The sequence below is a fragment of the Alternaria incomplexa genome, assembly GCF_024043165.1.
Source record: "Alternaria incomplexa strain BMP 0042 chromosome Unknown scaffold_1, whole genome shotgun sequence".
Lineage (NCBI taxonomy): Eukaryota > Fungi > Ascomycota > Dothideomycetes > Pleosporales > Pleosporaceae > Alternaria > Alternaria incomplexa.
Window position 1 is genome coordinate 139,822 of NW_026249850.1, and position 24,790 is coordinate 164,611.

General features: G+C 52.3%; 9 protein-coding genes across 9 annotated transcripts; 6 read left to right on the forward strand and 3 right to left on the reverse strand.

The window, feature by feature from the left end:
* Positions 1-382: 382 nt before the first annotated feature.
* On the forward strand, positions 383-2,173 carry J4E90_000051 (uncharacterized protein; the record flags this gene model as incomplete). Its single annotated transcript, XM_051429649.1, has 3 exons — positions 383-1,415; positions 1,462-1,790; positions 1,838-2,173. 3 exons carry the CDS (start codon positions 383-385, stop codon positions 2,171-2,173), a joined length of 1,698 nt encoding a protein of 565 aa, XP_051295136.1.
* Positions 2,174-2,793: 620 nt separating this feature from the next.
* J4E90_000052 (uncharacterized protein) lies at positions 2,794-3,909 on the reverse strand (the record flags this gene model as incomplete). The annotated part of the gene is made up of 1 exon (XM_051429650.1): positions 2,794-3,909. The coding sequence occupies one exon, from the start codon at positions 3,907-3,909 to the stop codon at positions 2,794-2,796; it is 1,116 nt and encodes a 371-aa protein (XP_051295137.1).
* Positions 3,910-4,225: 316 nt separating this feature from the next.
* On the forward strand, positions 4,226-5,007 carry DPM1 (dolichol-P-mannose synthesis; the record flags this gene model as incomplete). Its single annotated transcript, XM_051429651.1, has 2 exons — positions 4,226-4,326; positions 4,386-5,007. 2 exons carry the CDS (start codon positions 4,226-4,228, stop codon positions 5,005-5,007), a joined length of 723 nt encoding a protein of 240 aa, XP_051295138.1.
* Positions 5,008-6,875: 1,868 nt separating this feature from the next.
* J4E90_000054 (uncharacterized protein) lies at positions 6,876-7,964 on the forward strand (the record flags this gene model as incomplete). The annotated part of the gene is made up of 2 exons (XM_051429652.1): positions 6,876-6,882; positions 7,117-7,964. The coding sequence occupies 2 exons, from the start codon at positions 6,876-6,878 to the stop codon at positions 7,962-7,964; spliced, it is 855 nt and encodes a 284-aa protein (XP_051295139.1).
* A 1,707-nt stretch (positions 7,965-9,671) lies between these two features.
* Positions 9,672-11,096, reverse strand: J4E90_000055 (uncharacterized protein; the record flags this gene model as incomplete). The annotated part of the gene is made up of 2 exons (XM_051429653.1): positions 9,672-10,438; positions 10,496-11,096. 2 exons carry the CDS (start codon positions 11,094-11,096, stop codon positions 9,672-9,674), a joined length of 1,368 nt encoding a protein of 455 aa, XP_051295140.1.
* Positions 11,097-11,770: 674 nt separating this feature from the next.
* On the reverse strand, positions 11,771-12,397 carry J4E90_000056 (uncharacterized protein; the record flags this gene model as incomplete). The annotated part of the gene is made up of 1 exon (XM_051429654.1): positions 11,771-12,397. One exon carries the CDS (start codon positions 12,395-12,397, stop codon positions 11,771-11,773), a length of 627 nt encoding a protein of 208 aa, XP_051295141.1.
* Positions 12,398-12,747: 350 nt separating this feature from the next.
* Positions 12,748-13,632, forward strand: J4E90_000057 (uncharacterized protein; the record flags this gene model as incomplete). Its single annotated transcript, XM_051429655.1, has 2 exons — positions 12,748-12,815; positions 12,867-13,632. 2 exons carry the CDS (start codon positions 12,748-12,750, stop codon positions 13,630-13,632), a joined length of 834 nt encoding a protein of 277 aa, XP_051295142.1.
* Positions 13,633-14,663: 1,031 nt separating this feature from the next.
* On the forward strand, positions 14,664-16,053 carry J4E90_000058 (uncharacterized protein; the record flags this gene model as incomplete). Its single annotated transcript, XM_051429656.1, has 4 exons — positions 14,664-14,696; positions 14,746-15,377; positions 15,422-15,690; positions 15,752-16,053. 4 exons carry the CDS (start codon positions 14,664-14,666, stop codon positions 16,051-16,053), a joined length of 1,236 nt encoding a protein of 411 aa, XP_051295143.1.
* A 761-nt stretch (positions 16,054-16,814) lies between these two features.
* On the forward strand, positions 16,815-18,490 carry J4E90_000059 (uncharacterized protein; the record flags this gene model as incomplete). Its single annotated transcript, XM_051429657.1, has 4 exons — positions 16,815-17,064; positions 17,113-17,425; positions 17,477-18,005; positions 18,050-18,490. The coding sequence occupies 4 exons, from the start codon at positions 16,815-16,817 to the stop codon at positions 18,488-18,490; spliced, it is 1,533 nt and encodes a 510-aa protein (XP_051295144.1).
* Positions 18,491-24,790: the final 6,300 nt, after the last annotated feature.

Here is a 24,790-nt window from a genome sequence, read left to right on the forward strand (position 1 = left end):
AAACGCATGGTCGCAGCATATCTTTGACGTGATATTGACAGATACATCCGTGAAAGATGGCGGCTCTTTGAAGTTCGCAGAAAACATCAGGTGCACGCGTGATTGGCTCGTGACTTGGGTGCTCGACTTGTGGACCCCAACATCGTGGAGCGCCCGCTACGGAAGCTCTCCGCCTAAACCAACAACACAGACCTTCAGAGTCGCTACCTCACACCGCCTCCTAGCCCATCTTCGCCTACTTACTCGCGCAGCTGCCCCTCCGGTGGCCGCTCTATTCGCAGGGATATTTTCTCCCTCCCAACTCTGCCAAGACTACTGTGTTAGGGCTCTTCCGCTGCCATCTCCGCAGCTTCGCAGTCGTCCTCACCACGCCTAATCCAAAATGCCGACCTTTCTAGGCCTCGCCGTCAGCATCCATGCCGACAGCAACCCGCTCCCAGAATACTCGATACAGAAGCAATCTAAACATCACCGCATCACCTCGTACATCCCTGTCCCACCCGCAAAGATACCGCCGGGCGCTACCAAGCCTGAGCAGTCTTCTTTCGCGATATCGATCACTCTGCTCACCCCAGGTCTTCACGTGCCCTACTCGACGCCCAAGCCAACTGACGATGACCCCAACCCGAAAGCGAAGATTGTCGGGGGCCTCCCAGGTCAAACCGGAGAGCGGGGCAAGTACGGTCCCACGATAGCCCCGTACAAGCCCTTGACCACCTCGCCGAACGAGACAATCGCTGCATACATATACTTTGACGGTCGGGCAAAGGAGGAAGTAGCGACACTGCTGCGACGCGGCGAAGAGACGTGGGTCAACTCACGGTGGGTCAGCGTGCCAGAGTCAGAAGGCGGGGGTCTCGCAGAGCGCGAGTTCCTCTTCCGCGAGGTCGGTCTCGAGAGATGGCTCAACGGTCTGGATCTCGAGGGCAAGGACAAGGACGTGGCCGCCAAGATTGAGCGGAGAAAGCAGCGCCTGGAAAAGAAGCGGGCAAAACGGAGAGAGGCCATGGACAGCAGCGATGAGGACAAGAAGACCTCCGGCAACGGTGTACTGCGCTACAGCGAAAGCAAGGACGCGCCTGTCGAGACGCTTTCCGGCAACGACGAATTCTTCACCACCGACTCCGATTCGGACGACGAGCCCCCCATGCCCGAGGCAGCGGGACAAATCAAGGTCGCCCTGTTCCGCGTCCTGGCGTCTGGAGAGATCAAGCGCGGCGAGTACTCGCCCCAGTTCGACGCACACGATGACGACGAGCAAAACGGAGGAGGAGAGGGCGAAGACGTTGACCACACAACGAGTTTCGCAAAGCCTAAGACGCTGGACCCCAAGTCCATCAGCACCCAGACTGTGACTGGAATAGATCCCCCGGACAAGCCCTACGCCGTCTTTACCTTTTTGTACCGCGGAGAGCGTAAGTTTACAGCAAGGGATACAAGATTCTCGCTAACCAATGACAGGTCAACTGCGGAAGATGGGTATTCTGAACACCAAGGAGACGCCCAAGATCACCTCGCCACAGACCAAGCGGAAATCTGGCGCACTCGACTTTGGCAGTCTGAAGCCTCTGAACGCGGCCGCTGGAACAAAGAACTTTGGAGGTTACCGAGAGACTTCGCCCAAGTCTAAGAAGAAGACGGAGGACGCCATGGACAGCGACGCCGACGACGAGGACGATGTCAAGGTGGAGGACGCGGATGACGATAAGGAGGTTCTCGACAAGGGCTTGCTGTCGCCTGAGGATGCTCACAGGCAAGGCGAACTTGCAGAGGGCGTGCGCAAGATCAAGGTATGTATATTGTTGTCGCTCGAAATTCGTCTACTAACACATCACAGTTGAAGCGTCAACATTCCGCAGAACCTCTCGGCCGCCCCGCAGGACCCTCCCACTCCGACTCGACAGGATCTCCTCTTTCTGGTACACCAGCACCAGAAAACGCGTCGACAGGAGAGGCATCATCCTCAGCCGCTGCGAACACCTCCGGAGAGCCCAGCACAAACTCAATCGCTTCACCCTATAAGAAGCAGCGCGCTTCATTACCCGGGTTCGACGACAACGTGCGCAAGAGCCTGGGCCAAGCCCTCATGGACGCCCACAACCAAGGCCGAGCCAACTCTGACGGGAACATCCCCACCATCGAAACCAAGATGGAAGAGGACGAGGAGTTGTGACACAAGAACATCCGTTTCCAACGCGCATTCGAATGAGGTAGTTTCTCATCGTGTAGCAAATCACACATTTTGTTTGCATTATAACGGTCAGCCACGAGTCGAATTCCAATACCACGATGTCACCCAAAACCTTAATACCACGCGGAAAACCACAGTCGGGCATTACCTTTCAGGCGCAAAAATTGGCAAACGGAATCCTGCGAAAATCAAGGGTTTGGAGGGGGCTTTGGATAACAACTTGGCTCGGTGCCTTTTTTGGCTCTGGTCGGTTTGGTGGATTCTGTACATGATCATGTTTCGTATGTTTCTTTTTGCGGTGGGGCTTCGGCACGAATGGCAAGATGGGTTGGTGGTATGGATGTGGATGGGGTATGACGGTTTGGTGGACAAGATGCGGACTTTAGTGTCTTTCGTCTCTGGCGACTTGGTGGTTGGAGGTTGGATTGTCGACTGACATGGAATGAACTGCAATGAGACGTATGATACAATAGATGGTATTTGCTGATGTGACGAGTGTGTGGAATCAGAGTGAGGAAAAGTGATGTTTGGGTGTTGCAAATGATTGATGGACTTGTAATCGACTGTATAATTTCTCAATTCACCAAGCAGCGCCATGCAAATCACGTCCGGCTTCGTGATCGGCCCTTCTTCTGCCCTGGTGATCCATGTTCAGGGACCTCCTCCTTTATATAGACATATCGGACGGGCGATACTTCACGCCGTTCCGATACCTGTCGTGGCCACGCACACAGATCCAGCAAGGAGCCCACTTGTGACACTAACTTAGTCTCACTGATTACCTCTCCCCCTTCTCCAATATCCTCGCCCTTTTCTTCCATCTTCAACCCATACCCTTGGCCACCCAGGGCAGCTGAATCTCTCTCGAGCAATACGCTCGACCAGCCTGCGTCTTGCGCGCCGAACACGTCTTTTTGAAGGTCGTCGCCTACGTAAATTTTCTCAAACGAGGAAACGGGTGGTGGAGTATCGGAGCTGGAACTGAAAGAGTCGTTTAGGGTAGCAGCAAGCATCTCTTCCGCCGCCGCAAAAATCCTTCCATCGGGTTTCTCAGCCCCAACATCGTAGGATAGGACTGTAAAATCGATGTCGTCTTCTTTTCCCGCCTCCTTCCTCTTCTTCTTCTTCTTCGATGGCTCTGAGACTGTGGTTTTCAGAGGACTGGCAGCCACACCACTATAACGCCGCGGACTCATGTTGACATTGAAGGAAGCTAATATTCCTGGGACGCGGTCATCGGAGTTTGTGATTATGCCTACTATGGTTTTGTCCCACGGCCAGAGTCCATGAGCAGCGCCGTGATGTATTCGATGGGTTTTCATGTGCCGTATCATGTGGAAGAAAGGGAGGACGTCGGGGTACATGGTATACCCCTTACGCGACGAGTAGGTGTGGAGGAGCTCTGGGACGAGGTACTTGGGGAAGGTTTGGTTTGCAGCGAGGAAGGGCGTGAATGTTTCCTTTATCACTTTGGCCCACCATTTTTCTGCACCCATGCCTGTTGCTCGGCCATAGTTTGGGTGCTCTGATGATAGGCGCTTGAATGCGGATTTGAAGGATGAGGATACTTGGGTGGCGGGTTCGGGCGTGTTTATGACGATGCCGTGCTTGAGGGCGGCTTCGGCGTAAGTTATTGGGATGGGTTTCGTGGGTGTGAAGAGGGTGCCGAAGGCGTCGAGGCAGAGGAAGAGGTTTTTCCTCTGGGGTGTGGGTGACATGGTGAGAGGGTATCCGGCGTATCGACCGGCATTACCCTACAAATTCGATAGCACCGATCAAATCTCCTTCTAATTGGCGCGGGAATGTCGATTCAACATTACATCGACGTGTAAGGCCACCCAAACTGGCCCATGTCGTTGCGGAAGGAGATGGTCCAAAGAGGCTAGTCCAGGGTCCGCCGACAGCCCCGAGCTACTTGCGGACACGATCACCTCCGCGAATCCTCAACTCCCCCAACGTCGACCCTCACCTGCAGTCGCTCATTCCCCCAATTCCGCAGACACACCACTCACACACGCAATCGCAATTGCAAAGATGGCGAACACGAACAAGTACTCGGTGCTCCTCCCCACCTACAACGAGCGCCGCAACCTGCCCATAATAACATGGCTGCTGGCCAAGACGTTCGAGGAGAAGTACGTCGCAACACCCAGCCCCTCATAACGCAATGCCACAACTAACGACCCGTCCATAGCAAACTCGACTGGGAACTCATCATCATCGACGACGGCTCCCCCGACGGCACCCAAGAAATCGCCGCCCAGCTCCAAAAAGCCTACACACCCTCACGCATCCAAATCCGCGCGCGCGCCGGCAAACTCGGCCTCGGAACCGCCTACGTCCACGGCCTGCAATTCGCAACCGGAAACTTCGTCATCATCATGGACGCGGATTTCAGCCACCACCCCAAGTTCATCGCGCCCATGATCGCTTTGCAAAAGACCAAGAACTACGATATTGTTACTGGTACGCGGTATGCGGGCGATGGCGGCGTGTTTGGCTGGGATCTCAAGCGCAAGTTTGTGTCGAGGGGGGCGAATCTTTTTGCGGATACGGTGCTCAGGCCGGGTGTGAGTGATCTTACGGGCAGCTTTAGGTTGTATAAGAAGGAGGTGTTGCAGAAGGTTATTAGGCAGACGGAGAGTAAGGGGTATACGTTCCAGATGGAGATGATGGTGCGCGCGAAGGCTATGGGGTGTACCGTTGCGGAAGTGCCCATCTCTTTCGTTGATAGGTTGTACGGTGAGAGCAAGCTTGGCGGTGATGAGATCGTTGAGTACGCGAAGGGTGTGTTGGCGCTGTGGATGAAGGTTTAGACGGGGTGTGTTGGGTATTGGTGGCCGGCAAGGATGGCTAACCTTGATGATATCTCGGGCAGGTAAGGAGATGGTATATTTGATCTTTCTCCGACTTGTCTGATTAGTATGTTTAACTCTTAATCTTCTCACCAGCGTCTTCGCGCACGTGTTACTGCTAGTCGCGACTGCCACTACCTATTTCGTCCGCCAAGCGGCGCTAGAGTCCGTTGCTCTTGCCAGAGCTGCCTTCACTTTCGTCCTCGTCCTCACTTCGATCTTAACATCCCCTCAATCGCTGAATCGCTACAACGCGATTCCTATCTCCCCCCAAGATTGCGCACCTTATACCGAAGCGAAACGATCTCCCACTACAGCTCTGGAGTACACTATCACCTTGTGCAAGGAAACCACCAAACAGGTTTGCAGCCTACATTAAGCTGAAACGTGCATAGTACGCGAACTAACTGCAACGCAGGCTCTGCCCTATTCGGCGTCTTCCTCGTGTGAAGTGCCATCACGATGTCGACGCAGGATCACTCGAAGCCCTTTCGCTTCATGGACCTCCCGTCAGAGTTGCGCCTCATGATCTACAAGCGTTTGCCCCGTCAGATCAAGCACACTGAGGTTCGCTATATGGGCTATTCGTGGCCCGACACGGAAGTGAAACTCGATTCAACATTCATCTTGATCACACGTCACCTCCCAGTCGCTATCCTAAGGACGAGCCGCCAGGTCTATGCCGAGGCGCACAGTATCGTCGCAGCTCTGATCAAAAGCTTTGTGACAGAGTCGATGCCGCGGACCATAGGCCGTAAGGACAATGGGAACGCGTTTCTTGTACTCACCACATTGATAGCGACTGAGCGTAGAGCGCTTTTGGTAAGTCGATCTCACATTACCATTCTTTGAAGCTCGAAGCTGACGCAACCGTAGACTGGTCAGCCTTACCGTGTGAGCGACGCCATTCAGCGACACCCGTGCCTTGCCTCTCAAACATGGGAAACCAAACGACCGCGCGACATTGCAATCTTCTTTGGTCAAACTTCACTAGCGAAAACGCCAGACACCGGGATCTGGGTCGCCAAAATCGCTACAGTAGACTTCGAGAAGCAGGAGAACGTGATGGACACGCTGCGTACGCAGCATTCCCGGAGCATCGCCCCTGGACCCCCACCAACTCCTGCGAGCGTGATAGAGATGTTTCGTCGGGTATATGAGTCTGGTCTCGGCGATTTCGTTCGCACAGAAGTGAAGGGTACCATCGCATATGCTCCCAACGAAGAGTACAAAGTCACCGCAAACAACGTTCCTGTCAAACTCAACATAGACAAGTTCGATCTGGATGGGACCTTGACCTTGGAGACTTGTATGAGCCGGGATGACTGGATTGGTAATTGGGTGGCTTCTTCGTGAGAAATACCCATATGCCCATTAAGGGAGAGATTGAATGCCCGTGCATAGAGAACGATGGAAGTAAAAAACCTAGGAGTGTACATTCCGTTGAAAGTTCGCCATCTTTTGTTTGCAAAACCAATGTAGACTGCAGGGTCTCTAACTCTTTCCTTTGATAAGGTGCTCACAGGCTAGTCGGAGTACCGTCCAAAAGGACCGATCGATACAATTATCCGGATTCCGCTCTCACGTATCTCGCAATCGTTGCATGAATGTGGTAATTGTCACGTGATCATCTCACCTTTCACGGCCTCTCGACGGGCATTAGTATCTACCTTCGCAGCTTGGGCTGACTAGCTGCATCTCGCTTTATAACTGCTTCCGGCGATCCGACGTAAATTGCCCGTCTATTCGTCCAATTTTCGCCAGCCCTCTTACAGATTATCCGGCATCGCTCTTTCCGGCTTACCCGTGGTCCTTGTGACGGCACGGTAATGATTTGTAAACACTCCGATAGGGTTTCTCTCATCGCCATACCTATCCAGACCTTATCACTCTTCCATTGATACCGGCATATATGATCTTGATGCTAATCCACAATTGTTTTCATCCATCCTTGGGCACTGAAGCTTGCAGCCATTGGCGTAGTGAGTACAGTCAGTACCTTGATCTCTTCAAATATCAATCATTGCATACGATCCCTTATCTCTAAGAGCAACCCGTACATCATCCTAGCCACCGACATGTCGACCAACCAACATGTTTCTTTCCCATTCATGAATCTTCCCGTGGAACTGCGCCTAATGGTCTACGAGCGCCTGCCACGCCAGATCAAACACACCGTGGTCTCAATAGACGGAGAAGTGGCTGTCCTAGTCACAAGACATCTGCCGACTGCCATACTACGTACGAGCAAGCAAATCTACCTCGAAGCTCACGCCATCGTAAACAAGCTAGTCCAACACTTCGTGGAAGAGTCACCAACAAAGCTCATCGAGCTCGGCAAAGCTGGAACAAAGATGAGACAGAGGAAGGTACTCGACTATCTCATGTCACAAATCCCCCGCGAACGCATGGCCGTCGAAGACGATGACAAGTCCGACATCCAAGCCATTTCCCAGAGACTACCCAAGTCCAGTGGACTTCGACCTACCGATCCCGCCAAGGCATCCAACATCGCTCGCTTCCTGCATCAAGCTGCTAAAGCTAGATACCGTCCCGGTGACGACCGTTTCCACGACGCAGCCGGCGGGCTGTGGGATAACAGTGTCGTATCCGTGTTCGTCACCCGCACATCTTACAAGAACGAGGAAGAGTTCCAATGCTTTGCCGAGATCAATCACAGACACATTCGACATATGTATCATCATGGGGAGATGCCGCACTTTCCGCACGATATATGGATCCGAGATGGCGGTATTATACAGGTCGAAGGAGATGTTTCTCTGGAGAGGGCGATTGACAGGGTTCCGATGTTATGTCAGGATGGCTATGACGATTGGGATAATGATACGGGTGTGGGGGATTCGTGGGGGCCGGCTATGAGGAGGGAGGACTGGGATGGGGACTGGCTTCCTTCGTAGTCAGTTGTGAGAGAGGGATGGATGTTTGTACTGCCGTTTGACTGCAGTTCGTGATGACTACGTCCCTCCATATCATAAGTCAACTATCCTCAATAACCCAATATAAACATCCTATTCTGACCAAATTGCATTCCCAAAGACCATGTTCCAGCTTTGCTTCCAATTCCACTTTTCCGTCCCGTCCCAAACGCCCCAAACCCATCGCCCATCTAACCCTCCCTCACACTAATCCCCTTCTTCATAACCAACAACTTCGTCTTCGTCGGCTCCGCAAACTTCTCCTCCTCCTCCAGCACCGGAATCGCCGCATCGCTATGCATAAACGCAATAAACTGCTGCAAATGCAATTCGTCCTCAAACGCCATCGTACCCATGCAATCCCAATCCATCCCGTCATCAACCCCGATCAACACCCGCGGGATCCCGATCGGGCATTCCTCGTCGTCAACATGGTAGTGCCGCGTCCAGGACAACGGATGCACTTTCCCCGCGATCTTTTTGAGTAAAGGTGCGTATTTTTCCTCGTTGTGCTGATAGAATTCTGCGCGGGAGACACCTTCTTTCCGTGTCGCGACTGTGGTGAGGATGTAGGGGTAAGCACTCGTTTTCGTCATTGTAGTTCCCGGCATTTTGGTTCTGGGTTCTGGATTCGGTGTTCAGGGTATGCGATGGGGGCGGGCGGAGCTATGTCGGCGGTGTAGAGATATGCGGCCGATGATTGGCATGGAATAGTAATCGCAGGATCGTGAAGGATCGTGAAGGATTCGCAGGAAGAAGCAAAACAAAAAGCGCCTCTCGAGACGACGTATCTGAGGATATTAATGACGGGAACCGAAATTTCAGGCCAGGAAAACAGGAGAACGGATGGCTTCCGTATGCAGGCTGGTCCCGTCAGACCGTGTGTGCCGGTGTCAGCTAAGGGCAGCTGGACCCCTGTATTTTATTGGTCTCCACTTCCCGCTCGGTTACCACGAGGGCCGATCGCTGGAGACAAGTGCGCTAGCTGGGTCTGGACTACTGATGAAGCGAAGTGTCGAGCCTTTCCTTAACTTTTGTATCTGCTGCCTTTTTTGGTGATGCCGCCGATCCAGTTGCGACATGTCAATGCCGTTGTGTGTTTGGACTTGCGCCTGTTATCTCGTTTGTACTGGGGAGGACCCACGAGCGTCATCGGATACCCAGGTATGACGTTAGGCCTCCAGACACCGCTAGTTTCATGTGCCGATGGCTGCTTTGGGATTTGAATGTCATTGTCGGAGCTGGATGTGTTGATCAGGCGGAAGTTCGCGGAAGTAGTGAGAGGTACTTCCTTAGGTCCGCGGAGTCTTTCGGTATGTTGTATTGATCGTCGCTGCCAGAACTGACAAAGTTGTGCAACAGCTGTCATCTAGTACTAATACGCCACAGCGCCGTGAACGAACTCATTTCTGAAAGTTAAACTATCGCATCGCGCGTTGTCCGTCTGGTCTTGGCCGGCTGTAGCGTCCACATGATTACTCGTCCTATATATTTGCGCTTGTGCTTCGGCGCGGACCGTCACTACTTCACCCCACATGCGCATGGCCAAGTACATAGCCGTCATAAACTTCGCCGAGGCATCACATCTACAGCGACATCTCGGTACTCTTTGGAGCAGTGTCTCATTCAAGCGCATTGATTCGGACATAACTACAGCGAAGGTTGAAGGCCAATCCCCTACACCATATTTTACTTGCGGGTTCTGATCTCGAGAGCCCTTCTCTCGCCTGTGGGAGTGTTCTCTCCCAATCCCCTACTGAAATCCCACCTTTCATCGTCCCAGAGATACCGGAAGACCCCCAGTGTATGTGTCTTGATGACAGTCATGAACTCTTCAATGAGTACAGCTTCACCATCTGCACCCATCCCGCTTGGAGAAGGTCCAAACACAAACGCCGGTACACCGCGATAGCGATAAAACTTACAGTCCGTACCACCCAGGCCGACGATCTGTACCGGCTCCCTCCCAGTAACGTCTCGCGCAACATCGGCCATGTAACAGGAAAGTGGGTGGTTAAACCCTGAAAAGCTTGCTGGGTTGCTGGCCGCTTCTTGCACGGAGTAGGATACGCCAGGGGACGACAGGAGTAAGCCGTCAATCTCATGGAGTACAGTTCCAGCCTCGAGACCGATCGGGAGGCGGATGTCGGCTTCAAAGACGCACTTTGAAGGGATGACGTTGACTTTGACGCCGCCGTTGATGACACCAATGTTCAAAGTGGGTGATAGCATATTCGCTGCTGCTCCAGCGCCCATGATCTCGTCAGTCACAGCGCACACTTCGTTGGACCGAAGATATCTCCTTATGTCCGACGGGATGTTCACGGGTATCGACTCGACCACGCGCTTCAGGGTTGTTATCAAGGAGCAAGCATGTACGATGGCTCCACAGCCATTGTGTGTGTACGCTCCGTTACCTCCTTGGGTGTTGACTGTGAAGGTCAATCGCAGAGTGCCTACGATGCAAGGTTAGTATATGTCTTCAAAGCTGTTCTTGAGTAGATGTCACTTACCCTTCTCGCCGAACCTAATGGACTGTAGACCGCCAGGCTCGCCGTTGACGACACAATCGCCTAGCCAAGGCGAATTTTCACCACAGTGATCAAGCAGATACTTAGTCCCCCATTCGCCTCCTGTCTCTTCGTCCGAGACCACGGTCAAAGCGACGCTTCCGATGAGATGCGAAGCTCGCTTCTTCAGCAATGTGAACGCGATGATGGAAGCTGCCGTGCCTGCCTTCATGTCGACAGACCCGAGACCATGGATCGAAGTCCCATCGTTATGTCCAGAGTAAGGCGGGTAACGCCAACCCTCGAGGTTATTGACTGGGAAGGTATCTATATGGCCGTTGAAGACGACGCGAGGACCGTCCTGCAAGCGGCCTTCGAAATCCGAAACCACGTTAGGTATGTGAGCCATCGGTGCAACGATGTTTGCATAGATGTTGTTGGCTGCGAGGTATTCCGTGACGACATCTGCGGCCGCTCGGGTGTCGCCTGGTGGGTTGGGGCTTGCTGCTCTGACAAGCCTTTGCAGAAAGTGTATGTACTTGTCCTTGTTTGCTTCGATTTCGCACAGTATGAGGCTCTCGTGGTATTGTCTAGCTGGAGCCATCTTGACTAAAGAAGAAGGTTTGGTATGTGTAGATGAAAATGATGATGTTGAGCTCGTGAAGAAATCGAGGTTTTATGTTAAGAGGGAGTGCAAGCTTTTCTTCGCAGAACTGGTCGACTACGGAGATGAAGAAATTTCAAGTTCAATTGTTGAAGGCGCCCGTGGTAGTATATCGGCGCATGCCATAGATGAGCATACGAAACATATGCGCGTCGCATCACTGGCTGCCCAGTATTCGGTACCGCGCATCAGCGAGCGCTTCATCCATGTTCGGTACTATTCGCTTACAATTTGGAGTACTCCGATGAATATCTCTGCGGGTACAATCGTGCTTGATGACTGGGTGGGCTGACTACATCAAGATGTTGGTAGCGCATTTGAGACCTTTGTGTGGTTCGTAGTCCGCTGTTTAGTCCGGACTTCCTCACAAGTCTTTCCTTAGCAATTTCAGCAGTCTGGTTCCATTTCGGGTATCCATAAATGCATCTCATGAGTTCATGACGTCGTCGCTTAAGGTTTTGATCCTATGATCCAGCCTCAGGAGATCTCTTGCATTGTCCCTTGATCGCTGCTCTTCTTTTCAATCCGCAACAGTATTCCAGATTGGACGAACTCGCAAGCCATAGTGTTGAACTACACATGGCTTATGCGACCATCTTGTGACCATGTCCCGACTAGCGACCTGGTGAACCGTCCCCATCACCCCCATCCGCGCCGGTTGTGTCCTGCTCATCGGGAAACGTCATTCCATCAACCGCCTCCTCAAAGCTTTCCAGCTCCACAAGCTTGGCCTCAGACGCCGTAATCTTCACTTCCATCTCCTGCTTCAGCACCTCAACCGTCGCACTGAAGCCAACAAGTGCCTCAAGTAGCGCCCATGCAGTTGCTAGTGTGTCGAGATGGTCTTTCGTGGCTGAAATCGCTTCATCGATGCCGGCGTAGAGGAGGTCGCGCGTGGTGAGAGTTGCGGGGTTGATGAGAGGCGCGTGCGCTGCGAGAACAGTGACTATAGATGCGAGGTCGGATACCGTACTGCCTGTGCTTGGAGATGCGGAAGGCGAACCGGCGGTTGGAGAGCTAGATCCCTCCTCGGTGATCTCGGGAAGGACGTGTACGGTATGTGGCTCGGGTGTTCGTGGCGGTGACTGATCCTGCGATAGCGGCTTGGACTCGTGTGCGGATGACTTTGCGATGAGAGGCGACCTTTCATTTTCGTGGTCTTTGGCTGGGACTGCATCGCGTTTGAGCTTGGAATTCGGACCGTGTCTGAAGATGTGTCGCAGAAGATTTCCCCGTGTCATCGTGGCGGTTGTGGTTGATTTGACGAAGTCGGCGGGAGTCAGGTCGCCGCGGCTATACCGACGGGAGCAAAATGTAAGTCCCAGCGTAAAGTGTCGGCGTAGAAGCGGGAGATTGGTTGGGTGACGGCGTTGCCGCAGTCGCAGTAAATACTTGCTCACCTACGATATAGTCGCGCTAGCCAAGGCCACATCGCCAAACGCACGATCTCATATGTACTTCTAGAACACCACGGTTCTTCTCTTCTTCTCTTAAATCTCCATTAACTATTCAAAATCTTCTGATGGCCTTCAACAACACCTACGACAGTGCCCGTGACCCTCGGCTTAATCGTCAGCCTAGCAATGTCGACATGCCTGATGCAGTGTCTGCTGTCCCAACATTAGATCGCCAGGCCATTCCGGTGCCGCCTAAAGAGCTGTATGTACCCTGAAACAATCTCCCAAAGAGCTCTTGCTAACTCCATCACAGTGCGGCGCCGCCTTCGATCGATGGCGACTTGGCACCAATGAGGCGGGTTCCCGAGCTTCTTGCACGCATCGCGGACCAGGAAGCTGACAACGCAAGACTCCAGCAAGAGAAGACGGCTGCCAAAAAGATGTCCAGCGACTACCATACTCGTCTCACGCAGGCAACCAAGTCCTTGGGCGATTTGACAGTGTCGTATTCGAAGCGCCTGGAGGAGAAGGACGCCCTACTCAGTGAGAACGTCGCAATCGAAGAGCGCGACACACTTACGAAGAAGGAAATCGCCAAGTCCACCCGCGAGATCAGCGATATGACGATCAAGATCCAAGAGATGGAGACCCAGATCCAAGCATACGAGGTCGAGAATTCGGAATTGCAAGATCGCGTCACTACATTGGAGACAGAAGCACACAGTCTACAATGTCATGTTCAAGACCTGGAGTTTGAGAGAGAGCAGGACCGGATTTCGGAGGATTCCCGTGGATACGTCAGAAACGGTAGAAGGGACTCCACGCAACGCCCCATGTCGAACTTTGACCCCACTCCTCCGCGCCAAGGTTCAGACCGAGACCGAGAATCGAGGTACAGCGAGGCGGTATACGTTGAGCATCGGAGGAGGTCGAGTGGCCTCTACGAGCGCGACGGTCATCGACGAGGACCTTACAGGGAGGGCGGTCGTGGTCGAAACGAACGGACCAGGTCTTCGATCAACGACCGCTTCGTCCCAGACATATATCCTCCTACCGGACCTCGAGCCGAAAGGCGCTAAGGCAACGAGCAGAACGGGTTGGGAAGGGTCGTGATGATGGCGACGGGGTGCAACAGACACCGATCTAGGCAGCAAGACTGATAGGGTTGGCGGAGCAGAGTCGGTACGGAAGGCCTGCTCGACTTCGCCGGAGGAGAACCTGTGGGCATTAGGAGACGTACCTATTGGAGTCCAACTGAGTCGGGACCCATATTGGTCGCTCGTTGCCATATGATACTCAGTGATAGCAGATGCATTAGCATGATGAGAGCTAATGCCGGTTGCTTGAGTCATGTTCATTATCCCTTGTTTGATCCACTGCTAGTGAGGCATGCGTGGAGACTCACCGTGCCGTGTACTAAAGAAAGTCTTATCGCTGCTGTCGTACATATGCTTGTAGGATGTGGCCAAAGGACAGTGAGATAAAGTCCAGGGTCACCAAGTCATCAGGGTTGTCCTCACCCATGATGAGAGTCTCCGCAGACGATTAAACACAGATGTGAAGAGGCTAGTGGGAGTCAGGGTACGCGGAATGCTAATATCATGCCGCGATATTTGTGGAGAAGTGACTTGGAAAGAAGCTCGCGTAACAGAAGTCGACATGGGGGCAAGAACATCGGACATAGAAGCCGCCTCACGTGACGTGATCGATAACCGTGAACGGGCCGCTAGTTCATCTCAGTCAAGGACCCCGAAGATGAGGTTCGCTTAAAGCAAGGGGATCTGGAGGATTGCGCAAGACATGTGTCTGACTGGCTGGCCGAGGACTGACGGGAAGATAGGCGAAGCCACGATGCGACTGCGCCGCAGGACCGGTATGCGAGCCAGCCACTCAAGCAAGACGAGGAGTGCTCGCTGCCCGTTTATCCAATGATTGTGCTTAATGAATAATCGCGCAACGGGCGACTTCTCTTACTGCATTGGTGGCAGCTGAGTAGTCCTTATAGTCCATGTTCTAAACTGCAACGTGATAAAAGGGCCGTTTCCGCGTGGAAGGCCGTCCTCGGAGTATCATCCGCCCTTCTCTATTCGCGCGTTTCATTCGAAGAAAGATGGCAGAAGCAGTGAAGAAACGCATGGTTGTGGTAAGTCGACTCAGATAACATAATCTGTTGTTGCTGATGTTCCCCACAGGTCGGTGGCTCGATAGCTGGGCTCATGCATGCTGTGGCGCTCAAGTCTCATGGCCACAGCGTTGTGGTTATCGAGATGCGAACTGAACAGCAACTCCAAGCCCGCGCTGCAGGCTTGAGTCTGTGGTCAAACGCACAAAAGGTCTTCACAACATACTTACCCGATGTCGAGCTTGACGACATCGTTTTCCGCAACCCCGCATTTCCAATCCTCGACAAGGATGGCAAAGTCTTGGTAGAGGTACCGTTCACGGAAGACGTGCGCACCTCGTGCTGGGCTGGTCTCCACGGTTTGCTATGGATGGCCTGCGAGAAAGACGTTGAGGGCCATGGATCTGTCACCATGCGGTGTGGATACCAGGTATGCGGGCTGACTGAGCAAGCTGACCACCTTGTGGTAGCGTACAAGGGCGAAGATGGCGCTGAGGAAGAAATAACGGCAGACATTGTCGTGGCGGCCGATGGTGCACGATCCCATCTTCGTAGCCTTGTCCTTCCAGATGTGAAGACCGATTACGTTGGCTATGTGGCGTGGCGATCACAATTCCCTGAAAAGGACGCGCCCGAGGAGCTACGTTGTGCGATAGAGGGCAAGATGCCTCTTTGCATGCTGGACGGGAGCTACATAGTGGTGTAAGTTGGACATGGCGATTTCGACCAAGGCTAACATGTGGAAGCTATCTATCGCCTAGCACGATCGGAGACATGCGTCCTGGGAACCGTGTCATCGAATGGTGTTGGTATGATGCGTGCGACGCTTCGACGCCAGTCTTTGCGGATTACATGACCGACGTTAATGGTATCCGACATAACGTCACCGTACCCGGGAATTTGTTGCGCCCAGATGTTTGGGAGGCTCAGCTTAAGCGAAGAGACAAGGTGTTGTCTCCAATGTGGAGGAAGATCTTCCACGAGTCGAACCCGCCGCTTCTCACAGCCGTTCGTTGTATGTGCCGTCCACATACCCATTCAATGGCAGATATATGCTGACTTATGCAACCATCTAGCGTTTGACAATACAAAAGCTTCGTTCTTCGGAGGCAAGCTACTGCTGGCCGGTGAGGCGTTCATTCAGCTTCGCCCACATCTTGGCGCAAGCTGCGATATCGCAGGGTTATCGGCCATTACATTGCCGCGGGTTCTGACTGGGGAGATGAGTCTGGAAGAATGGGAAAAGAAAGTGGCTCAGCACGCTATGGAGAAAGCGATCGGAAGCAGGGCCACTGGGATATTTGGCATGACGGGGCAGTGGCCGGAAGGCTATACAGCAGAGTCTGCGGCAAAGTTCTCTGAGGAAGTGACGGCTTGAATGGGTGAAGCTTGCCGTGGAGCTCGCCGTGTGAATGGATAGAAACAAGGGGTACCGATGACGTATGTGAGATCGGAAGCTGCCCCGTCCCGGGGCCGGCGCTAGCGAACGGTCTAATCGAACCGAGTCAGGGGACTGCCCTCTCAACAGCGCAACGTTTCTCGCCATCCCACAGTACTGACACATTCACAGAGTGATTCGTAGCCAGCCTCAGTGATGCTGATCGAAGGTACCTTTTCTAATCATCTGATGATAGCAGGGCCTGCTATCGTGTGGGCACGTTAGCCTGGGAAAAGCTACACACCCAAGAGCCTACATCGACGTTAGATTAACTACTTTGCATGTTTCTATGTTGATGTAGTCCGTAGACCTGTCTAGACCTTTCCTTGTGTAAGGTGCGGACGAACTTTGACGCGAGTCGGGCATCGGTGTACTGTAAATGTGGATACGGAGTCCGCGCAACGCGCCTGAGTCCGGCATCATCAGCACCTTTACCGTACAACACGCGTCGAACAATCAACTTCTCGGAATCCGTGGAGCGACTTCATGCAACTTCTCTTGGCGAGGAACCTTGCGGTGTTCCTGTAAAGGTCCGAATATCTATTACGCCGACAACATCAAGTCGACGAGCCTCGATGAACTCTTGACATACAGTACGATGTACGAAGCGATGTACGAAGCGATGAACCATTTAAATCTGGCCAAGTGTATAGATGTTTTGCATCATCACTCTATCGTGGCTCAAAGCGAGTTCTGCAAACATGGCCTCTCAACTCAAGGACGCGTGGGAAATATCCTTCCTTGGCGGACGCTCCAGCTTCGAGATTGGAATGGGTCTCGTCCTCTTCGTTCTCATTTTGGGCTTGTCCCGTGCAATTTATTTGCTGTACTTTCATCCGCTAGCATCTTTTCCTGGGCCCTACAAGGCGGCCCTATCAACGTGGTGGCAGTACTCGTTGAGCAGGACTGGTAGAACGGAACAGATACTCGAGCAACTGCATGAGAAATATGGTACGTCTGAGCATGAGTTAGATAGCCACATACTGACAGCCTGAACAGACACTCAAGCACTCAGAATCGGGCCAAATGAGCTGCACATTACCGATCCCACACTCTATCATACGATCTACTCGCAGCGGTACATCTTCCCAAAACACAAGTACTTCTATGATGGTTTCAACGATCTATCCAATAGCTTCAACGAGGCAGACAAAGATGCACACCGTGCGCGACGCAAGCTTCTCAACAACTTCTTCTCGAAAGCGTCAATCAGATCCATGGAGCAGATCTTGTTCTCCAAAGTCACCCTATTATGTGACAGACTATCGGATACCAAAGACAACGGTGCTATCAACTTCTATCACGCTTTCAGGTAGCACTCCCAACATTATCTGGGGTAAAGATTTCGCTAAACCCGTTACAGGTGCCTTACGGTTGATTTTATTACGCAAATCGCGTTTGGGGAGTCCTTCAACATGCTCACCGAAGCCGAAGACAACACATTCGACGCACCGTTCATTAAGTGTTTTGATCTAGCATCTGAGCAGATCTGGAACATGCTGTACTTCCCCATCCTTCGGACGATTGCATTCAAATGCCCACCAAGTGTGACCGCCAGGCTCAGCACATCGGCCGCAAGGTTTCAGGGCTTCTTACGTAAGGTCGCGAGAACTGTGGTCAACTTCAGACATTTGAAGGCGTCCGGCAAGTCCTTGGACCGCGAGATTGTCTTCGATGCTATGCAACACCTCGACGATGCAACAGTCGAGTCAGAAGCCGCGAACATCTTGGTTGCAGGTTCCGATACAACGGCATTCACTCTCTCGACCGCTGTTCAGCATATGATGAAAGACCCTGCCATCTTTGTACAACTCAGAAAGGAACTGAGGGAAAGCAGCGTTGCGGCGACCCAAGATTTCACGCTCGTGAAACTTGAGCAACTTCCGTATCTGGTATGTATACTGATGAGATTGCAATACGAAGCTAACCCTCCTAGACTGCTTGTGTGAAAGAATCATTGCGCTATGCCATGCCCGTACCGGGACGACTTCCTCGAGTCGTACCACATGGAATTCAGCCTCTCGTGGTGGACGGAAAGATTGTTCCTGCTGGAGCTGTCGTTGGCATACCTGCCTACAGCATGCATTTTGACGAGAGCATCTGGGGCGAAGACGCCAGGAAGTTCAACCCCGCTCGTTGGCAGACCGAAGACGCCAAAGAGCTTGAGAAATATCTCGTGACCTTTTCCAAGGGCGCAAGGCAATGTCTCGGGATCAATCTGGCATATGCCGAGATCTATCTCACCTTGGCGATGCTCGTCAACCGATTCCGCCTCGAACCGGATGCAACCATCACGGCATCTGATCTCCGACCCCTGGACCGTTTTGCCACTGAGTACGAAGGAACTGGCGTTCGCGCCATGGTTTATGAGGACTAGCCGTGGGTCTTCGAGATTTTCCCATCGGAGTGGTGCTGCGGGGACAGCTTTCGTTATTGGGCCCAACGCACGCTTTCCTAGCCTCAGCTCGTTACGAAGATGGAGTGATGAGGAGAACTGATGCAGTGTTGAGTGGCGGGACGGTTACATACTGTCATACTGTGGGGGTGTGTTGTCTTGGTTGACATGGAAATGCGCATGTGCGACAGCGAGTTAAATCAAATCATTGGTATTCGGGTCAGCGTGTTCAAGATGGCAATTTAATATATCAAGAAAGATAGCTCAGGTATTTGTAAATATGGGTGCGAGCTCATGGTGGGTATTGTGGAGTCATGACATCGTCATGTTCATCGTGAGTGGGGGCGATCAAGATGTTCGGGTAGTTGATTGAACTTCAGGGAAGTGATCGTTGATTACCGAGTGGTCAAGTATGCGTTAACAGGTTGAAGTATCGTATCCTTGACGTGTTTGATGACTTCGAGGTTGATCCTAGAGCGAGAGGTGCGCTCAACATCTAGTATCAGGTCAGAATGCGGCCTTGATCATTGGCGTATCTGTTCAGACGTACCCTGTACTTCGGGCTGGACCTCAAGGTACTTTCGTCTGAGAACATGCCCAATAAGTAGTATTGATGGGGGACATGTTGCCACAAGCGTGACGATTGCAATGATGGACTCATTGGAAAGGGGTGACATGGTGTCTGATAAGGGCAGCAATAGTTATGGCAATCTTCAACTTGATAAGATGTGTATGAGATTATAATGCTATTAGAAACACCTCTGAATTCGTAAAAGCTCATGAGGGACAGTTTGAGCATTTAAAGGTAGTGGTATCGCCAAGCAAGTAACAAAAAGAACCTCGCGCCACAGGTCACCGATTAGGAAAGTATCGTGTTCGGACAGTTACGCCGGTGAGCGGGTAGCCAATGGAATAGGAAAGCGTAGCTCAGCCTCGTCTGACTTCTCATCCTATTCCTCTCCCAAGATCCACAAGGGCGATAGTGCAAGGAGAATCACTGCCACGCCATATGTCAATTCGATATGCTAACAGAACCCCGTTTTTCAACAATTCCTCATACTTATGATCTCCAAAACATCTGCTTACCATCATTAACATTATATGACGGTCCATTTCCATTCTTGCAAGGGTCTGCCGTTCTTGGAGACCGGACGTGTCACAGAGATTAAGTCTACGGTGAAATCATTATAGAAGTGACTATGGTGTTGCAACAGGATAGATACACCCCTGGGCGAATGTAAAACTCAGCCGCTTGCAGGACCAAAGGTAGCCTTGGGACAAAAGCCCCTATGCCGTATCGAGCGTAGCGGCTCTGCAACAGACCAGAGGGTCGTAGGGCTGCAATCTGTTATGCGCACGTTCCCTGGTCAAAAGACTGTTTGTGATGTGCAGGCCTCAGGTCCATAGGGCTGCTTATGATGAGTATTGCGCCACCTGCAGTCCTCAAGGTCAACGGCTGTGACTACCTATGTACTCACACGCGCCGCCGCCGAAGTACATCCAACTACGTGCGCGTAGTACTGCAGAATGCGGCGTAAGGCATGCCACCCGGCCGTAAGCCACTTGGGTAATACGCCTGCGCACAGTTCGTTCGACTGCGACGGCTTCGAAAGACCATTGCTCGCACTTCTTGTTCAACGCTTCCCGTCTGCGTACCCGTTTGCTTAGGCGTGTAATAAGCTGGTATCGTGGCCAAGCTCTCGCTCATGGTAATAACCGGTCAAAATTCACTGCCTAGGAGGATCGGACTTGCGGCTGGCGCCAGGATCTTCGAAGCGGCCCGTCTAGCGCCAAACGATTGTTGACAGACCCGCAGCGTCAGAGCCATTGCTCCTCCCAGCATGATAATCCAGTCGCACGAGGTCAAAGACAGAAGGTCAAATCCATCGAAGTGAGGAAGTGGTGGAAGGCGGCAAGAAGGAGTATTTTCAAGGTGTTGGGGTGTGGAATTTGTGTTGAGATCTATTAAAGCTACTTAGGTACTGGCGGTGTCAGAAGGCTTGCTGCGTAGAATCATCCGTCTTCTCCCTGCGCACAAACAAATGAAAGCTATTGGAGATGCCAACAATCATTGTCCACACCGGTACAGCTAGATTTGATACATTGGCATACTAAGTCGTGCTTCCTCCTGATGACCCAGCAGAGATAAGTGATTGATGACTAGGTACATGGGCAAGACCCGGCTGAGGTACCAGTAGGTCAATCGGGCTGTCGACGATGATGTTTATGGTTGGCTGAGCAGGGCCATTGGTCAGCTCGACATCTAGAGTGATGTTAGTCGGAAGTCGCGATGCAAGCTTTTAGCCAGGCTTTACATACCACTCTGATTGGGCTGGCGATTGCGACGTGCCCGTCTGACGAGGTGAAAGAGAAGCGCAATCGAAGGGGGGCATGTCACCACGAGCGTGATAATAGCAATTATCTCCCCGTTGGAGAGCGAGAATGGCATGATCTCTTGTTTGCGTAAGGACTCGGAAAGTGGAATATAGATTGCGCTAGGAAGTTCGGTATAGATTAGTCGATGTGCGATATCGATGCCGTTGTATATGCAGCTGGAATTGTTTCGTGTCGTTTGTGAAGAATCTTGGTAAGGGAGGGAAGAGGGCATATTAAAGACATCTGCTGATCGAACGGGATCTGTGGCGCATGCCAGCTTCTTAGTCGTCTTCTCTCACATAGGTCAGGAATTGAACGAATTTGACCTCATACCAAGAGCACAAGCAAAAGCCAAGGATCCGAACGCATTCACAGGTCCAATCGCCATGCTTCGTTCATGCATGGCGATGCAGTGGCGCGAGGCCAAGATCTGACAAGCTTTGTGATCTCCAAGGTTGCAGCAGGCTGGCTTTCCTGATGCTTGGTCCCGTGGCTGTCGGTCTATCGTGGCTGACGGTCGATCATGGCTGACGGTCTATCGTGGCTGACGGTCTATCGTGGCTGCCGGTCTATGTGGCTGCCGGTCTAATGTGGCTTTGGCTGTGGATTGCGCCCTTCTATCTCTGATGACGCACGGCACTGCGTCCCATGTCTTGTTTGCTAGCTGGCAAGCTTTATCTTTTGCCTTTGAGCTACCTCTTTCCTGACCCAGGGCGGTGCATTCTTGGCGGGTGTAAACGCGCAAGTGGAGGGCGGAAGGCCCAGTCGTTCAACTGCAACACATGGCCCGCCTCTGTGTCGTCACTTTGTTCATGATCTGGGTTTCTAATGCCAGGCACGGACATATCGTTCGACAAGCGATGCAGCATCCTCCTGCGGTTCGACCCATAAGGTCAACAAGTACACGCGACCATGGCTGCAACCCCATGCAAGGATAGTAGCGCATTTCTTTGCCTCGACATTCATGCAGCTCTTCGAATTGGACAGCTACGCGTGACGAGGCCTGTGTGTGAGAATACGCGGGACGAGGCGCTGGGGAGCGAGAGGCGTCGACAGCGCACGTGAATCGCATTAGGCTCCCCGTCACCGTCCCGGACAGAAGTGTCGTTCGCCATGCCGCCGTTGGATGTCGGACGCTGTAGCGCATATCTGCATCCAGAAGTTCATGTGCGGGACACCGGGTCGATGTCTTTATGAACTTGAATCTCGCAATTGTGAGTAACGATGGTTTGCAATGAAAAGTGCACGTCACGCAATGAAAAGTGCACGTCACTGACAGTGGGGTGGCGTAAGGCGTCCACGGGTATGACAGTCCAGACCTGGGCGGGCATACAGGCGTTCAGAAACGCGAGCACTTCCCTTCACGCATCGCAAGCCTGCAACTTTGGGCTTTCTGATTCCGGTCACTGGGTCGATGGTAGAAACGTATGTCAGTCAAATGGGCAAAGGAGAATTGATCGATCAGCACTTCGTAGTGAGACATCGAGCTAGTGGGGCAGAGACCTCGGGAGCACCGAAGCGGCCCGCCCGGCGCCAGTTGCTTGTCGGCGGGCACACCACCCCCATGACACCTATCTTATATAGACCCTATAATCCAATCACGACAACGCTCGAAGGCTTTCCAATGACAAAAATCTCATGCTTTTTGCTTCACGTTCACTACGTGCAGTTCGATCACAAATCGACATGCGGACCGAGCGGGGCATTGCGTCCGGCGCACGCGAGTGACGCAATCGCCTGGTCCTCAGCAGTTTCCATTTGACGATTGATGAGGCTGCATCGGGGTGTCATCGCCTGTTCATGGTCTATGAGCGTCACGGCCTGAATGTAAAAGCTTAGGAGACGGAAATGAGTTGTAAGTGGTCTGGTGGCATTTTCATTATGTTTCCTTATCCTACGTCGCTCGACCTAGCTCTTGTGTTGACGATCGTCCTACATCTCATCGTCAACAACATCTCCTTTTAACACAAGGCTGGTCTGGCTGCCCCCAAATCTTCGATATGCTAAGCTCTACTGCTTCTCAGGCTTTTGGCAGTCTCCTGTGCATTGTGGAAGAGAAGCTGCCTTTGCCTTTACATTGTGGAAGAGCCTTTGTGTGATTGTTCTTGGCCCACATCGGTGAGCTGTATGATGGCTATCGTCGAGAGAGGTACGTGGGTGTGGGTTTGAGTAAAGTATCGTCGACGTGCTTGACGATCTTGCGGTCCATGGCTGAACGGAAGAACTCATCATCTGAAAAGATATCAGCAATGTGTAGTGATCGTTGACACATGTCAACGAACCGTTAAAGTCTCTTTGGACCCGACCTTTACGCCTGAGCAGATGCCAGATAATGACTAAGGAAGGCGGACATGTTGCGACCAAACTGACGATGGCGATGATAGATTCGTTAGAAATGGCTGACATGTCGGTCTCTGGCTGTACTGCGCGACGGACACTGATTGATCCCTTTGATCTTGTGTTACGAAAGATCGAAGTGATTATGTATAGAGCTTAAGTGATTTGGTGAGATACTAATGAAAGATCATGGACGAGGGCCCAAGATAAAGATTCTATGCTTTATGCTCCTACCACATATCATCTTTTGGCACGTCCGCGTATACAGCCTTACGCTGATTTCTTGGGTCGCTCACCACATGTTCCAGGGCCATCATTGGCCAGATTCGATACAGTACATCTAGATATGTCTTAGCGAGGGAAAAAGTCATCGGTCAAGGTTCACCACGAATGGAATGTCGCGACGACCTGCGTCTCCATACCATCGTGCATATGCATCGGTCTTGATGCAGCCTCTGCCGCGTGAAGTACCCCACCTCCGTAGCTCGAGATTTCGTGACAAAACCTCAACACCGATCACTGGCTAAACCGAACATGTTCCTCCCAATCATCGTGTTCTGGGGACTTGATAGAAGCTTGGCTTCTGCACACTACGCAGGCCCGCGCCGCACAGCTCAAGGAAACCTGCAATTGGCTCGCTTCAACCGCGGCTTCCAATCAAAAGATACCACAGATCCGTCACCCCCTCGTAGGATTTACCAAGCCACAATGACAACCAATCGCTAGAGGCCACACCCGCGAACATCACGTTCCGCATGAGTGCTCTGCTGTGGTAGTTGTCCGGGGTCTGCATTCGTTTATACTTGCGTATTTATCGAACCGACTGGCGTTTTTTACTGAGCGGGGATGTTTAGTAAGCCCGGATGACTGTCTAATGAATGCGTTCAGAGTGGATGCGTTTCGTCAGTCCACATGATGGCGCGGAGGAAGACTCACGTGATTATGTGGTGAACACGGCCAGATCAGAAGGCTGCTCGTGAGTCCACGTGATAGTGCATGGGCAGCCTTACCACGTGACTTCTCATTTTGGCTTTTACGTCTATCACTACACGTGTACGTCCTTGCCTACGAGTGCGTATGCAAAGCCAGCCCAAAATCCAGCTCTTCATGCTGATGCCACTGTATTGTCCGTCTGTCAGTCTTCAGATTGATAGGGCTTGCTCGTTGCTCCTCGAATCCAGGTTTTGTCTCATTGGTCGTAGTGCCGCGGAGGGCATTGCACCGCCTCATCGAGGCTTCACCGGCGATGGGTGTGCTGCTGACCCCTGCATAATCTCGCTTCTCAACTGCGAGTTCCAGGTTTTGCTGATAGGCAGATCGTATGCAGGCCCCCAAAACGGTATCGCCCACGTCGTGCTGTATTTCAGGTTTTGTTTGATTGGCTCCCAAGGTCGTTTGAGGGGAGCCTCAGGAGCCTGATATGCTCGCTGACCCGACCTTCACTCTTCGATCTTTCTGTCAATCAATTCTTCATTCTTTTCTCAAGATTCGCTTCGACCTTCTTGAGATCCAGTCGGCATGCCTAAGCAGGCCAAGTCCTACGCACCGCGAATCCAATCCAGTACATGG